This window comes from Monodon monoceros, unplaced genomic scaffold (assembly GCF_005190385.1).
Source record: "Monodon monoceros isolate NGI ecotype Baffin Bay Population unplaced genomic scaffold, NGI_Narwhal_1 Super_Scaffold_9, whole genome shotgun sequence".
NCBI classification, from domain to species: domain Eukaryota; kingdom Metazoa; phylum Chordata; class Mammalia; order Artiodactyla; family Monodontidae; genus Monodon; species Monodon monoceros.
The window spans coordinates 11,849,256-11,865,269 of record NW_021703786.1 but is presented as its reverse complement, the minus strand read 5'-3'; the positions used below and the strand labels follow the sequence as shown (position 1 = coordinate 11,865,269).

Here is a 16,014-nt window from a genome sequence, read left to right as displayed (position 1 = left end):
GTCAGTTTATCAGAATCCAAGTCTTTGGATGGCCAGTCTTCAGAATGATCACTTCAGCAAATTTATTTGTTTCTCTAATTAAGTAGCTTTAGTTGCCTGATTTTGCTTTGCCTGCATAACACCATTTTGCGGGAATGTTGGATTTTGTCTGAGTCCACTCCCTGTTGTTGAGCTGGGGACAGAGGGGTAGGGAGAAGGGGAGATGGAGTATATATGTCTGGGCGTGGTACCATGTAAACTTTCCAGTCCCCCAAATTGACAAATTTCTCAGGGGAATGTGGAGAAGCCCCTGCAAAAACTTTGATTAAGTTTCTGCCACCCTAGCAGAAAGCAGGCAGGAAATTAGAAATCAAGTTGTCAATAAAGCAAATTTTATTTATTGAATGGTTGCATTTTAGATCAAGATTTTTATCTCCAACCTGGTCTAATGCCCTTCCCTTGCCGTGCAAAGCTTAGAGCGGGAGCTAGGGATTCACACCTCCTTTTCTGTTTTGGCACTGTCTGTACACACGTCACCCTGGGGAAGACCCGATATCAGGGGATCAAGCAAAACCTCTGCAACAGGGACAAAAATCACTAGTATTTGAATATTCCCACCCTGGCCTGCTAAGAAAAATGTTATTTTTTAAAAGAAAAGATAATAGAAGAAAAAAGAGACCTAGAAAAGGGATAAGGGTGGACAGGAAAAGTCTTGAGTCCTCTGGGTCTCAGTGAGTGAGAGGCCAGAGGTGGTCTGATCATTTAGAACGGCTGGAGTGATGTGAGGACCTGAAAGCAGAGCAAGGAGGAGGATGTGAAAGATGCTTTTCTGTGCATTAAGAATGTATCCCTGCTCTCCTCCCTTAACTTTGGCATGTCCTCCAGAGATTGAGAATATATTTGAAACACTTTACTTTGTGGGATCACTGGCCTGCTTCTCTGAATGTAACTCTGCCATTCAGACCACAAGGCTGCCTGCGTTTTCACAGGGTTGCACCATTTTTCCCCCAAACTTGGGCTCCCACTGAGGCCTGACCACCATGGGCAGTTGAGGATCTGGGGTTGACCTTTCTCAGATCGAATAATGTTAACCTAGACCAACTTCCTGGAAGGATGCAAAGGTAGTCTGGGATCCTTGATGTATTCTTGGACCCATTCGTTATTGGGGTTGGTACAGATCTCTCGTTTCCTTCTGGTGATGAAGCTGTGGAGGCAGAGTTAGACTGTCATGGGTCATAGAGTATGTTGGGGGTCCAGTCGACACTTCCCCATTTCTAGCTCACAGCGGGCTTGCCTCATGCCCTGTACCACCTCCCTAGGCCTCCCCCACCTGGGTCCCCTCAGAAGGCCTCCCTCTCTGGCCTCTAGACCTCATCGTCTCTTCATTCAGCCCCTTCCCCACTCGGCCTAGACCCTCAGGCTTGGGTTTCATTATGGCCACCATTTCTTGGGCCACACAACTATAAGTGGCAAAAATCAAGAACGAAACCCAGGCCTGTCCTGTGAGAGTCAAAGCCCAGGCCCTTAACCACTGTTCCCCTGTTCTAGCATGGAGACTTGGTTCTGTGCACCCCATTCCAGCCTTGGGCTCCCCTTCCCTCTCCATAGAAATGTCTGCAGAGCGGTGCTTACATGATTGCTGGCAGGTAGCAGTTGAGGGCCTTTCTGTATCTCACCACCACTTTTCGTGGCAATACTTTCTCATGATACTTCAGGCAGCAGGTGGGTGGAGGGTTCACCGACTCAGGAATTTCTGAGGGAATGACGTTGAATGCTGAGCCAAGGAGGTAGAGAGGGAGCCCATGGCTGCCCACTTCCATGTCCCATCTCTTGCATTCCGCTTTTCTGATGGCAAAGCCATTTATCAGCAGGGACTGATGGTAGCCTGATGGATAATGGAGAAAGTGAAAAAGCTGAACCTTCTGTAGAACCTTCAGCCTCTGGACTGAGTGTCACCAAGTACAGAGGACTGGGGTAATCACATTTGCTGATGAACTTGACTTGGCAAACACATATTGAGCTCCTATTACATGCCAGGCTCTATGGGGTTCAGAACATGAGGAAGACACAGTCACTGCTCTTGTGTACCTTACAGACCAGTCTGGGTAAAAAGGGAAAGTGAAAAGATAAACGCTACAAAAGAACGTGGTCTGGGATAGAGTAGAATTTGACACAAGATGCCATGAGAACAGAATGAGGGGTACCTAACCCAGCCTGGGTGGCTGAGGAAGAAGTCCTGCAGCAGGTGGTGCCTGAGTTGATTCCTGAAGGCTGAGTAGGATTTAGGCAGACAGAGGGGTTGTGGGATCTGGAAAAAAGAAATGTATGGAGGCCTGAGGTGGGGGAAGCCCAGTGTATCTGGGGGGACGGAACAGTTCCAGGAGGCTGCAATGCAAGGTGGGAAGGAAGATGTAGGAAGGGAGGATATTGACGAGGGAGGGGAGGGCCACACCTCTTCTGAGCTGTGATAGGGAGCCTGGATTCTGTGCTAGAGGCACCAGAGAGGCTGAGGTCAGGGAGGAGGCTGAGATGGGGAGATGAGCAGAAGTCAGGGCAGGAGGAAAAGGCTTATATTTAGGCTTCAGAGTCAGACAGCTTGGGTTGGAGTCTCGACTTAGTGACTTGAATCATGGACAAATTTCTTAATCTCTGGGGGTCTTTACCCGTTAAACGAGGGTAAAAAAATTACGTCCTAGGATCGTGGTGAGGATTAGTTGAAAGAATGCTTGTAAAGCCCTTAACTCAGAGTCTGGCACAGAAAGACTCAGCGCTTGCTGTAATGAAGAGCTAATGGTTGTAATGGCCACTCTTCTGGCCTGTAAATGGCTCTTTCCCCTTCTCTTTGACGCTCGCAGGATACGAGACTCGGCTGGGTTATCACTGTGTCTCCCTTGGGCTCCCCTGACTGCTCATCAGTTGGGGATATCACCTCACCCGGCCCCCAAACCTGCAGAGTGCAAATCCCTGACCCTCGCTTCCAGCTGGTGGCAAAGCCTGAGACTTCTCGAGAGAATCATTTGCCTGACCCGTGCTTTGGGTGGGCCATTTTCTCTTCCTGCTTGACCTTCCCGAAGGGCACTGTTGCCCCGTCCCACCCACCAGAGGCACCTCTACCCACAGTGACCCTGGTTCTCAAGGCAACGTTTACAAAGACCAGGGGCACCCTGAGAGCGTGTGGGCAGATTACATGGTGTGTGTGACCCTCGCTCCCCTGAGTGTTTACACAGGCAGAATCTGGCCAGACTATATGCCAAGGGCAGCCTTAGGGACAAAGGAAGGGCTGGGGCAGTTGGAGGCGGGTATGTAGAAGGCCTGAGTGCCTTGGTCCCGTCCCTATCACCAGCCCTCATAAATGATGGTAGAGGCAGGGTTAGGGAGTGGGCAAAACAAGCCCCATTCTCCATATGTCCCAAGCATCCCATAGTTCCAAAACCTCTCAACTTCCTTCAACCCCTTTTCTCTTTTCTCCAGACTTTATTTAGTCCTAGGCTGGGGGATGGAGATAGGGGCCCAGAAACCCGCAAATGGTACACGTGGGCATCCCACCAGGACTTCTTTTGGCTGCCGTGGTAGTCCCAGCAAACTACAACAGACACTGCGAGCAAGGGGTGTCTAGGTTCAGACTCCCCATTCCTGGGCTTAGCCTCAAACATCACTCATCCCTGACTCCCTTCATCCTGCCCTCCCAGAGGATCTATGGCTTTTTTCATCCACTTGCCTTGCCTCCCTCCTCATTGCGTACATTTATTATTATCTCTTCTGCTTCTTCCTTGGCTTTTCCTCCTACATGATCATTCCTGCTGTCTGTCTTTGGGATTCCTGATGTAACCTTGACCCAGCTTCCTGAAACCGCCCAACCCCAGAAGGATCTGGACCACAGCTCAGCTCTACTTACAAAGCGAAGAGTTTGAAGGCAGCAGCTCTGTGTGCAGGAGGGGAGAGGCCCCAGGGCTGGTGACAGAGACCTGACAGCACTCTTAGCATCACCTCGCTGCCCCGTTCCCTTTTCTCACGGCCGCCCTTCAGGGACAGGTGGACTCACTTGGCTGGCTGTGAATGGCAGAAGTAATGGTGAGCTGAGGAGAGAGAGGGCAGCCGCGGAGACCTTCATCCTCTCAGTGGGGCAGTTGGGCTTCGGAGGCTGAACGGAGACAGTCTCCTTCCTGGTCATCCACGCTGGGCCCTCAGCTCTCTGGACTCTGACCACTTTAGCGGGCGGAGGAGGAGAGACAACGGCCCCTCCCTGGGTGTTTGCTGAAGGGGAGGGCGGTGGAGGGCGGGGTCTGGAGCAGAGTTGAATTCGGTAAGGTTTGAATCCGTGTGAAGGAAAAAAGAGAGAAAGGGAAAGTGTGGAGAACGTGCCGTGTGTCAGCACCTGGCATGCCCCACTTCACTTAATCCTCCCAGCGGGGAGTAGAGATTTTCACTCTCATTTTGCACATGAGGCCACTGAGGCTTAGAGAGGTTACATAAATTGTCCAAGGTCACATGGGTAGGAGACAGATAGGCAGTCCTGAAAACCAGATCCATGCGGTTTCACCATGTTCCCTGCCCCCATCTCTATGTTGGGGAAGGAGGAGGGAGGAGGGTTGAACTGACTATTTCCCCAGGTGATCGGTCTTTGGGAGGGCAAACAGAAAGCCGGATTAGAGAGAACACAGACAGAGGCAAGGGTAGGGTTAGTGCCCTCGGAAAAGGATGTGTGTCCACCCCCGCCAAGGACACATGATTGAGCTCACACTCTTTCTTGTCACAGATTATGCTACAAATACCACCCCCCAGCCCCCAAAGTGCCTGATCCTTGGGTCCCTGTTTGTTGCTGAAATGTTTGGCTTATTTATCAATGTTCTCATTTATCTCTTTGGACCTTGGACTCGGAACCAGTTTTACGTCCAATTAGCTGATCCCTTCTGGGTGCCCTCAGTGTGGGTTAATCCAATCTGCCACCATGGCCAGTCATGGGCAGCAGAGGGCACCCCAACATCATGAACCTGACAAGCTGCTTCTGGGTCCGGAGTTCCAGCTGCGGCCCACCCCCACCTTTGGCTAAGCCTGGACCTGCCCCTCAGCATCTTAGCTCTTCAGACTGCCTCAGAGCCCTGTTCCAGGCTGAAGGCAGCGTGCAGAGAAGAAATGAAAGATACAGGGGATTTTGCCTTTGATGCACTGTGCGTTTTAGAGATGCGAGGGAGTGTTTCAGGAGATGGGAGTAGAGGGAGGCAGGGGAAAAACAAGGACTATGAAGATACCTGTGGGGCTTGCTGTTTGGCATGACTGCTTATAAACAGGAAAAAAACATACAATACAGTTAGTCCTGGTGTGTTCAAGACAGTCAGTGCTGGTGAAGCTGTGGCTTTTTATGAAGCTAGGGAGGGTACGTGTGTGAGATACCCCATTGACCTCTGTTCATGGAGGAGAGAAGGTCTGAGGAAGTCTGCTGTACCTTCAGTGTGCAGGCACCCTCTTGGCCCTTGTCTGTGGAGGGCTGGAGGCCAGGAAGGGTGGTCATAGTGCCTACACTGGATGTGCTCTTCCTCTTTGTATGCAGAGCTCCTTCTTGAACCTGGAAGATGGGGGCATCCCCCCCCTTTGGGGGCAGCTGAGTGTTATTCCTGGAGCATAAGCTTCCTCTTGACTCCTGAATCATTCCATCTATCCACGCATCCATCCATCTACCCATCCATCCACCCATCCATCCACCATCCATTCATCCATCCATCTACCCATCTATCCACCCACCCATCCATCCATCCATCTATCCACCCACCCATCCATCCATCTACCCATCTGACTATCCATCCACCATCCATCCATCTATCCATTTCCTGAGCACCTGGTGTGGGTCAGGCTTTTTGCTATGCCTTGTGCAGGACACAAAACTGAGTAAAACAATAGCGTGCAACCTGATGTATGTAAGTGGATGGGCAAGAATTGGTTAAAATATGTCCATGAGTCATTCCTATCCCAGTCAGCAGGGAACAGAGGCCTTGAGACCAGCCCAGAAAAAGACTATGGAGTTTGCTATAGAGAGGCCTTTATGAAGGTTTACCTGCAAAATCAGGTGATAATTCTTAGCTTTACACTTGTGAAGCTTAAATAAGATAATGCACACAAACTGCTTAGAATATAGACGGCGCTACAGAAATGGAATCTGTTACGCTTGCGGTTATTATTGTGTAAAGGTAGCTTTTACACTGTCTTCCTCATTTTCTGCTCAGTTTTCCTCTACCTCCATCGCAGACCTGACCCATTTTTTGGCACCAGGCTCTGGCCAAGCTTTGGCAGAGTGATGCTTGAGGCTGAGAGTGCCACCCTGAGCTGGGCTCACCAGTGTCCTCAAGTCTACTGCCAATGGGCAATTGAGTAGAAATGGACGAGCGCGGGGAAGGGCATGATGGTCTTTAATTCAAGGCAGGGCAGCTGCCAGGAGGTGTCTGGGGCTAAACTGGGAGTGGAGTTCAGCCCCATCTCTTTAAATTCTGAGCTGTGTCCTTCTCCGCTACTTCTGGGTCACTCAGATCTCCTCAGCTCCTTTGATATAGTCCTGGACCCAGTCATCGCTGGGGTTGGCACAGAATTGACGGCCATTTTTGGTGATGAAGCTGTGGAACAAGAGGGGAGAAGGATGAGAAACCAAGGGTCCAGCAGCCAGGAAGCAAGAGCCCATCCTCCCTTCCTCACAAATTCCTCATCCAACCCAGACTGGTTCTCCTTCCTTAGTGAGAGGTAGCCCAGGGCCAGCGTCCTTTCTGAGGCATGCCCTTCAGCCCCTCAGGGCCCCTGGACCCATCTAATCTCGGTGTCCCCACCCAGGAAGTGCCCCTTGCCTCCCCTTCCCCTCCCCCACACCTCCCCATCCATGGCACCAGCTTCCTCCTGGCCCCCGCCCCCCCCTGCCCCCCCCCCCCCCCCGGGCCCCCCCCCCCCCCCCCCCGCTGCCTCTCCCTGCGTGGACATTCCTGAGAAGCACCCTGGGGAGCACCCATTCTGTGTTCTCCCTGCCCCCCTCTCCCCTACCCGGGCCCTGCTGGCTCCCCCTCCCCCAGTGTGGTGTATGGGTGCCACCTACACAATTCCAGGCTTGGAGCACTGGCTGCTGGTCTCATAATAGCCTGAAATCCACTGCTTCCTGATTGGCCGGGTCACGTAGCTGTAGCAGCACTCGCTGGGGTGGTAAGGTCCTCCTGAGGAGAAAGCATGGAGGGAAGCTGAGATCAGGGCACTTGTTTGCTTGGTTTAAATAAACTTATTTATTTTATTTGTTTATTTTTTGCTGCGTTGGGTCTTCGCAACGCGAAGAAAGAGAGACTAGAGAAAGCTGCATGCGGGCTTTCTCTAGTTGCGGCGAGGGGGGGCTACTCTTGGTTGCGGTGCGCGGGCTTCTCATTGCGGTGGCTTCTCTTGTTGCGGAGCACAGGCTCTAGGTGCGCGGGCTTCAGTAGTCGTGGCTCACGGGCTCTAGAGCACAGGCTCAGTAGTTGTGGCGCACGGGCTTTTTTTCTCCACGTCATGTGGGATCCTCCCGGGCCAGGGCTCGAATCCGTGTCCCCTGCGTTGGCAGACGGATTCTTAACCACTTCGCCACCAGGGAAGTCCCAGATCGGGACATTTGTTAAAGGTGACAGCTGCTGGCTGCCTCTGCCCCCGAGCAGGTGGAAGAGGGAAGGAAGGAGGGGACAGCCCCCAGAATTCCAAGAGAGGGCTGTAGAAAAAACTCAGTCCTCTGGTCTCCCTTTCAGACTCTTCCCGGGGCTCCCCTTTCCCTCTTCCTTCATTAGTGATCACTCTGCTTTCCATTCTCCACCCCCACATCCCCACCCCAGAAGGACTGGCTGATGACTTTGAACTCCAGATGGAAGAGCAGCAAAGCCCAGATCTCAGCGAGCACACGCCATCCCTGGGGGCAGCTGGCAGAGATGCTCCAAAAAGGAGGGATGTGGGAAGAAATCCCAATAGGGATTGGGATACATGCCATTTGGGAATGCAGACCCTGCCCCTCCCAGTGTCCCGATCCTGCCCGTTCCCCGCAAAGAGGGCAGGATGCCCATACCAAGCCCCGAGGACAATGGCCCGGGGGCCAGGACACCCAGATCTGCAGGACACCCCACCTTGCCTCTGCTGGCTTTGCGCCCATCACCCCTCATTCCCTCCTCAGTCTCCCCATCTGTGAAGAGGCGGTTAACTGGATTGGTGGTCTTTACATGAAGTTTCCTGGAGGCACTGATGCACTTGGGAGTTCAGTCTTGGGTATAAGACCCCATCAGCCTTTTTGTCTGTTTTACATTTTGGGCCTCCTGTGTAAGATTTTGCTTGAAGAGAAGGCTTCCTGATCTAAAACACTTTCTAAAAAAATCACTATTTTTCAGTTATTTTTTGATTCTGAAATTTCATGGCTCTTACAGGAGGTGCAAGGGGGTGACAGCAAAGTCACACCAAGATTGAATTATGGGGGTAGCAGGAAGGGCGTTTCAGATCAAGGACCCTGCAGTTAGCGGGTGCAGTGATTGGGGCTGTGCATGTTATGTGACCAACCTGGACAGAAATGTGGGTGTGCACAGCGATGACCTCGGGGTCACCGACAGTGACCGGGTACTTGGGTGGAAAGGGAAGGGCTGGTCCTCTTATCCAGCACCATTGCCAGCAGCATCCTCACTCCCCAAAGAGTGAGATAAGGGACCCGCTGGTCCCCGGGAACCACTGCCACTGCATTCCTCTGAGCCGTCTGAGTGAATTCTCAGAGAGGCAAATCAAGCTGTCCAGATTCCGTCAACTTTAGTCTAGTTTTATTTCAACAACCTTCTATGTTTCCCTTCAGTTTCTGAAAAGGAAATAAAGTAAAATTGCAGAGTGAGGAATAGTTTTGGCTGCTGTAAAGGCAGCTCATCTTAAGAAATAAGCTGAAAAAAGGTGGCCTGGGGACGCCCCCAACTGTCGCATTTCCCCCTACCACATAACTAAACGATGCTGCACTCGTGGGGTAGGGCGGACCCTGGAAGCAGCCTGGGTCCAAATCCCAGGAGGTAAATGGACATAGTGGCCTCGAGAGGCTCCAAATACTGTTCCTCAGTCTCCCTAGGGATAATGACCCCAAATGGGATGAGCCAGTCTTTTGCTGAATGGCGAAGAGAGGTGAATTGAGGGAGTGAAGAGATAGCCTGGCCTCACTGCATGGCATTGACAGGAAGGGGACTCACCCCGGGCAGGGTGAGGAAGACACCAGACCTTATATACGCACAACGGAATACTACTCAGCCATAAAAAAGAATGAAAATTTGACATTTGCAGCAACATGGATGGACTTGGAGGGCATTACGCTAAGTGAAATAAGTCAGACAGAGAAAGACAAGTAACTGTAGGATATCCCTTATATGTGGAATCTAAAAAATATAACAAACTAGTAAATATAATAACAAAGAAGCAGACTCACAGATATAGAGAGCAAACTAGTGGTTACCAGTGGGGAGAGAGAAATGGGGAGGGGAAAAGTAGAGGTAGGGGGTTAAGAGGTACAAACTATTAGGTATAAGACAAGCTACAAGGATATATTGCACAACATGGGGAATACAGTCAATATTTTATAACTATAAATGAAGTATAACCTTTAAAAATTGTGAATCACTCTATCGTACCCCTGTAAGTTATATGACATTGTACAGCAGCTATACTTCAATAACACAAAAAAGAAGACACCAGACCTCCTTCTAGAGCCCCTTTTCCTTGTATCCCCGGCAACCCTACTCGTGCTTGTTTACCCACAAGAACCGGGTTGGAAGGTATTGCGCTCACCTGAGTAGGATTCAGTCTTGGACCCCAGGGCGACGGTGATGAGGACAAGGAGGAGGGGGAGGGATGTGGCTGCCATGGAGACCCTCATCCTCCTGTGAAGGGAGTGGCTGCGGGAGGAGAGCTGGCCTGGTAGGGGCTTCGGAGGCTCCTGGGCTGAGGAAGTTTTGAGAAATGTTCATTGAGGCAAAGCATATTTTTTTAGATAGGGGAACTAAGATTTCAAAGTAGACTTCTCAGCAATTTCATATCCTGCACATTTGTTGAGGGTGGAGTGAAGGAAGCACAGAGAGCCGAGTTTCAGGGAGGAAATTGACCTCCATCCCCAGTGGGAATACGTTTAACCCTTTGATATAAGCTCTTCCTTAGTCGTAGGGCGACCATGAGCACAGTGGTAGAGGAGACTGTCTCAGATTCAGTGAAAGATCTCAAAGGCTGGGATGTATCCTGTGCCCAATTCTGGTTCCTGGCCTCAGAACAAGGCCGTATGGGGGCTGGAGATTGGAGGGGATTTGGGGCAACAGGATGAGGTCTGTGGGAGCCCCCACATCAGGTCTAAGAAATCCTCACTTAAGCTCTTCAGCAGAACCTTTGTCTCTCTACCTCATCCCCAGCCTTTCACTGTCCCCTGGGGTGAAGAAGTGTCATGGTGCTCAGCAGATAATTTATTTAACAAGCATTACACTTTAAGGGTTGCTATACGTAATAGCTGCTGTCCCAAACGCTTCATGAATATTAGCCCTTTTAAGCCTTTTATCAGTAGTTGAGGAAACTGAGGCACAAAAAGCATCCACTACTCCCCCGAGATTTGACAGTTGATAAGTGGAATCGGGCTTCAAACTCAGGCAGTCTGGCTCCCAAGTCTGTGTCCTTAATCACTCTGCCGTGGAGAAGAAACGCAGGAGCCCCCAGTGAGCTGTCTCTAAAACTGTACTGCCTGGCTTGGCTTCTCTAGAAAACCCTTATTCTGAGATCTTTCTGAGTTCAGAGAGTGGATCCCTTTGGGACCTTCTCCCAGTTTCTGACTTTCATTACAGAAAAGCTTGATGGGAACCTAGAAAATGCTTCATTCAGGGATGGCTAGCAGGTTTCACTGATTAGCGGTGGACTGGCGCTCAGTGTTGGAAGCGGTGCTGAGGCCGTGTCCGTGCATTTCTGTGAAGGTGCAGCTTGCGTCATCCTTAGATTTGTCTAAACAGGCTATTTACTGAGGAGGAACTGGAGCTCAGGAAGGGCCAGAGACTTGCTCATGTTCACGAAATGATTTGGATGCAGGACAGACCCACCTCTTCACGCTCTCCGTCCAGTGGCCTTGACCGTGCTCTTCCTGGGGGAACTTGCCCTATTCTTCTTGCTGTTGTGGTTAGAAGGCTGTTTCCATCTTCTCTCCTCCACTCGTCAGGGCAGGGCAGGCCTAGCCGATAGCAAGTGATCTGTAAGTATATGTTTTAGAAGAAGGATGAATTGAGCTGGTCTAAGTATGTATATCTCACAGGAAACAGCTGAATTCTCATGCTTAGGTGCCAAGACAGTAATTTATTCAAAATGTTCTGTATTTGTTATCAATAATAACACTGTTTAAACTCCTCAAGTCAAGTGATAACAATTGTCGTTAGGAACAATCTAAGGAAACAAGATGTTTCTGGGAAGAATATGAGTTGGGAAGAAATAATGATTACTTTGTTTTTGTGGAGACTAGCCTACTTGCCAAGTTGTTGCTAGGATCTCTACAGGAAAGTCCTTTATTTTTCAAGCAGTTATTGAATTCCTACCCACATTAGTCTGGTTACGCTCATTGCTATAATGAACAGCCCCTAAATCTCAGGGGATTCATTACATGAAGGTTTATTTCTGGCTCATGTCACAGTCCAGTGTGGGCCAGCAGTGGGATGAGTGTGAATGTGTTGGAGAAGGCTGTTTCATGCACCCATTCAGGGACCAAGCCTTCCTCTATCTTGTAATGCCGCCATTTTCCACAAGAGGCCTCCAAGTTTACTACAAAAGGGGAGAAGCAGAGAGGGATGGGCAGATTTTTATGGCCCAGTTCTGGAAATAGTATAAATTACTTTCACTTACACTCCATGGACAAAATGAAGTCACCTGGCTCCAACTTAATGACAAAGGTAAGGAAAATATAGATCATCTGTGTGCCCAGGGACAAGAGAGAATGGGTTTAGTGACCACATCACTTCTTTGCCATAATATCATGGGCTAGGCTTGGAGGTGACCCTGACCTCAGAGGACTCATAGCTTTTGAAGAGGGACTCAAAAAAGTAAATGAAAATTGCAAAACAGTGGGATGAATGGACTTCAGTGGCAACATAATCAGAGACCTTAAAGGTTTTCCTGCTGCCCACTGGTGAGTATGCAGTGCCTGTTTAAAAAATGTTAAAAATATCGGACTTCTCTGGTGGCACAGTGGTTAAGATTCTGCCTGCCAATGCAGGGGACACGGGTTCAAGCCCTGGTCCGTGAAGATCCCACGTGCCGTGGAGCAACTAAGCCCGTGCGCCACAGCTACTGAGCCTGTGCTGTAGAGCCCGTGAGCCACAACTACTGAGCCCACATGCCACAACTACTGAAGCCCGTGTGTCCAGAACCCGTGCTCCGCAACAAGAGAAGCCACCACAATGAGAAGCCTGCACACCGCAATGAAGAGTAGCCCCTGCTTGCTGCAACTAGAGAAAGCCCACGCACAGCAATGAAGACCCAATGCAGCCAAAAATAAATTTTAAAAAAAAATGAGAAAAAAAAAAAGAAGAGTCCACAGCTGAAGTCTGTTTTATAATGTAGAACTGAAACTGCTCTGTGGTCACACATGGATGGGGGTCCTCAGATATCTTCTGACCATTTCCTGTATGCCTTGGTGATATCAAGTCAAATAAAGAGATCTCTGTTTTGTACAAAGCACTTCTCCTAACTCTAGCTTGGCTATTAGAGATTAGGTCTTGGTTTAAATATTTGACTTCTTCCTTCCTTTGGTAGCTTATGTACAAAAATGACTGCAATAAATCCCCCCACCCCGTATGCATACCCTTGGGAAGTTGTTTCCCATACTGACTCTGGTCTTGGCTATGTGACTTACTTTGGCAAATGAGACAGTAGAATGTGTGATGCAAACAGAGACTTGAAAAGTGCTGGCCCATTGAGACTTGTGCTAGTTTTCTGCTGGGAACCTTTATGCAATTATGTGTACCAGCCCATAGTAGCCTCTTGAAGGTTAAGCAGCCACATGGAGAGCTGTCCCAGCTGAGAGGTCATCCTAGACCATTGAACCCCAGCTGAGTTGCCTCAGACCAGGAGAACCATCCGTCCAACCCACAGAATTGTGAGAAATAATAAATGCTGGCACTTAAAAGCAGTTTTAGATTCATAGCAAAACTGAGGGGAGGTATAGGGGTTTCCCTCATACCCCATACCCCCAAAAGGCACAGCCTCCGCCATTATCAATAGTCCCCACCAGAGTGGTACATTTGATACAATTGGTGAACCTAACAGTGACACATCGTAATCACCCAAAGACCATAGTTTACATTACAGTTCACTCTTGGTGTTGTACATTCTATGGGTTTGGACAAATGTATAGTTATGTGTATCCGTCATTATGGTATCATAGACTATTTTCACTGTCCTAAAAATCCTCTGTGCTCTGCCTACTCATCTCCCCTCCCACCCACCTACCCCCAACCCGGCAATCACTGAGTTTTTACCGTCTCCATAGTTTTGCCTTTTCCAGAATGTCATATAGTTGGAATCATGCAGTATGCAACATTTTCAGATTGGCTTCTTTCACTTACTAATATGCTTGTAAGATTCCTCCCTGTCTTTTCACGGCTTGATACCTCATTTGCTTTGGGGCTGTCTGGAGGTACCACAGTTTATTTACCTGTTCACCTACTAAGGGACATCTTGGTTGCTTCTAAGTTTTGGCAATTATAAATAAAGCTACGGTAAACATCTGTGTGCTGGTTTTTGTGTGGACGTAAGTTTTCAACTCCTCTGGGTAAATACCAAGGAGCATGATTGCTGGATCATTTGGTAAGAGTATGTTTAGTTTCGTAAGAAACCTCCAAGTTGTCTTCCAAAGTGGCTGTACCATTTTGCATCCCCACCAGCAATGAATGGGAGTTTCTGCTGTTCCACATCCTTGCCAGCCTTTGATGTTGTTATTTTTCCAGATTTTGGCCATTCTGGTAGGTGTGCAGAGGTATCTTGTTGTTAATGCTTGTTTATTTTTCTGTAAAGATTTTTTTGATGTGGACCATTTTTTTAAAAGTCTTTATTGAATTTGTTACAATATTGCTGCTGTTTTATGATTTGGTGGGGTTTTTTTCTTTTTTGGCTGTGAGGCATGTGGGATCTTAGCTCCCTCACCAGGGATCGAACCCACACCCCCTGTACTGGAAGGTGAAGTCTCAACCACTGGACCGCCAGGGAAGTCCCAATGCTTGTTTTAATCTACTAAATTTTAGGGTGATTTGTTATGAGTAAAAGCTAACTGATAATTTCCTCTTTGGGCAATGGAGACTGACTAATCTGTATAAGTTTCCTGAAAGTAAAAGTAATACTTCCTCATCCAAGAGGAGGCTTATTGCTTTTTGTTGTTACAGAGGTAAAACAAATAATATTAACTGTTAATCCTTTTTAAAGTGTGCAATTTAGTGGCATTTAATACATTCACAGTTTGTGTAACCATCACCTCTGTCTACTTCCAGAAGATTTTCACCACCCCAAAAGGTATTTCCTACACCCAGTTAACAGTCACTTTCTTTCTCTCCTCCCCCAGCCCCTGGCAACCACTAGTCTGCATTCTGTCTCTATGGATTTGCCCATTCCGGATGCTTCGTATATAAATGGAATAATATTATATGTTGCCTTTTGTGTTTGGATCCTTTCATTTAATGTTTAATTTCATGTTTTTAAGGTTCATCCAGGTTGTAACAGGGATCAGTACTTAATTTTTTTTACAACTGAATAATATTCCATTGTATGGCTATATCTCATATATTTTTTATTTTAATTTTAATTTTAATTTTATTTTATTTATTTATTTTTGGCTGCATTGGGTCTTTGCTGCTGCACTCGGGCTTTCTCTAGTTGCAGTGAGTGGGGGCTACTCTTCATTGTGGTGCGTGGGCTTCTCATTGTGGTGGCTTCTCTTATTGCGGAGCACAGGCTCTAGGCATGGAGGCTTCAGTAGTTGCAGCACACGGGCTCAGTAGTTGTGGCTCACGGGCTCTAGAGTGCAGGCTCAGTAGTTGTGGCACACGGGCTTAGTTGCTCCGCGGCATGTGGGATCTTCCCGGGCCAGGGGTCAAACCCGTGTCCCCTGCATTGGCAGGAGGATTCTTAACCACTGCGCCACCGGAGAAGTCTCTCATATTGTTTATCCATTCATCATTTGATGGACATTTGGGTTGTTTCATAATTTGTGGATATTATGAATAGTGCTGCTATAAACATTATGTACACATATTTATGTGAGAATATGTTCATAGGTCAGGGTAATGCTGACTTCATGGGGTGAGTTAGGAAGTATTCCTTCCTCTTTTATTTTTTGGAAGAGTTTGACATGTTAATTCTTCTTTCAGTGTTTGGTGGATTTCACCAGTGAAGCTATGTGGTCCAGAGTTTTTCTTTGTTGGGAGATTTAGGCTTATTTCTTTTAATTAAGCTAGTACTTGTTAAGAAGGCCTACTGTAAGTATGAGTAAAGATGGTTTTATTCTAGTTGGGGTGAAGACGAAGAGGACTGAGAAAGTCCCTGCCATCTAGAGCTGTGAGGCCTTAGGGCCCAGTGAGGCTTTCAGAGGAAGGCAAGAGAGATCCCTTGATTAGAAGGAGGAGAAAAATTCATGAAAGGGATGGCATTTGAACTGGGTCTCAAAAATTGGACTGAGACTGTATCCAGTTTTAAAAGGCAAGGAAAGAAGGAAGAACGTTCTAGTCAGAGGTAACTGCAAATAGTGGTAATAACAAAGAGTTGTGATAGGACACAAACCACTTAGTGTTTTGAAAATATTTTATCATTATATCCTCATTACAACCCTGTATGATAGGTACGATCATCATCCCCTTTTAGGGATGAGGATACGCAGGCACAGGGTAGTGAAGTAATTTGCTCACACGGCTAGAAAGGGGCAAAGCTGGGCTTGCAAACAAGGTCTCCTGATACGAGAGCTCACCCTTTCAGACAAAGGCATGGAAACGATAAAATGTGACGCACGTTTTGGGTGTGTGCACACCACGCACA

General features: G+C 48.3%; 2 protein-coding genes across 2 annotated transcripts; both read right to left on the bottom strand.

Annotated features, from left to right (window-relative positions):
* Positions 1-361: 361 nt before the first annotated feature.
* Positions 362-4,155, bottom strand: CCL16 (C-C motif chemokine ligand 16). Its single transcript, XM_029210664.1, has 3 exons — positions 3,875-4,155; positions 1,612-1,864; positions 362-1,183 (listed from the first exon to the last, which is right to left on the bottom strand). Exons 2-3 carry the CDS (start codon positions 1,797-1,799, stop codon positions 1,072-1,074), a joined length of 300 nt encoding a protein of 99 aa, XP_029066497.1. The 5' UTR covers positions 1,800-1,864; positions 3,875-4,155; the 3' UTR covers positions 362-1,071.
* A 2,206-nt stretch (positions 4,156-6,361) lies between these two features.
* Positions 6,362-9,953, bottom strand: LOC114888523 (C-C motif chemokine 14-like). The gene is made up of 3 exons (XM_029210665.1): positions 9,766-9,953; positions 7,049-7,163; positions 6,362-6,581 (listed from the first exon to the last, which is right to left on the bottom strand). Exons 1-3 carry the CDS (start codon positions 9,851-9,853, stop codon positions 6,494-6,496), a joined length of 291 nt encoding a protein of 96 aa, XP_029066498.1. The 5' UTR covers positions 9,854-9,953; the 3' UTR covers positions 6,362-6,493.
* Between the last annotated feature and the right edge of the window lie 6,061 nt (positions 9,954-16,014).

What these genes read in the sequence shown, in the direction of transcription:
- CCL16 (XM_029210664.1), bottom strand. Translation starts at nt 1,799, where the DNA reads ATGGAAGTGGGCAGCCATGGGCTCCCTCTCTACCTCCTTGGCTCAGCA. An exon ending in TGCTACCTGCCAGCAATCAT is followed by an intron (nt 1,184 to 1,611) that starts GTAAGCACCGCT and finishes CTGCCTCCACAG; the next exon opens with CTTCATCACCAGAAGGAAAC.
- LOC114888523 (XM_029210665.1), bottom strand. Translation starts at nt 9,853, where the DNA reads ATGAGGGTCTCCATGGCAGCCACATCCCTCCCCCTCCTCCTTGTCCTC. An exon ending in CAAGACTGAATCCTACTCAG is followed by an intron (nt 7,164 to 9,765) that starts GTGAGCGCAATA and finishes CTTTCTCCTCAG; the next exon opens with GAGGACCTTACCACCCCAGC. An exon ending in TGCTCCAAGCCTGGAATTGT is followed by an intron (nt 6,582 to 7,048) that starts GTAGGTGGCACC and finishes CTTGTTCCACAG; the next exon opens with CTTCATCACCAAAAATGGCC.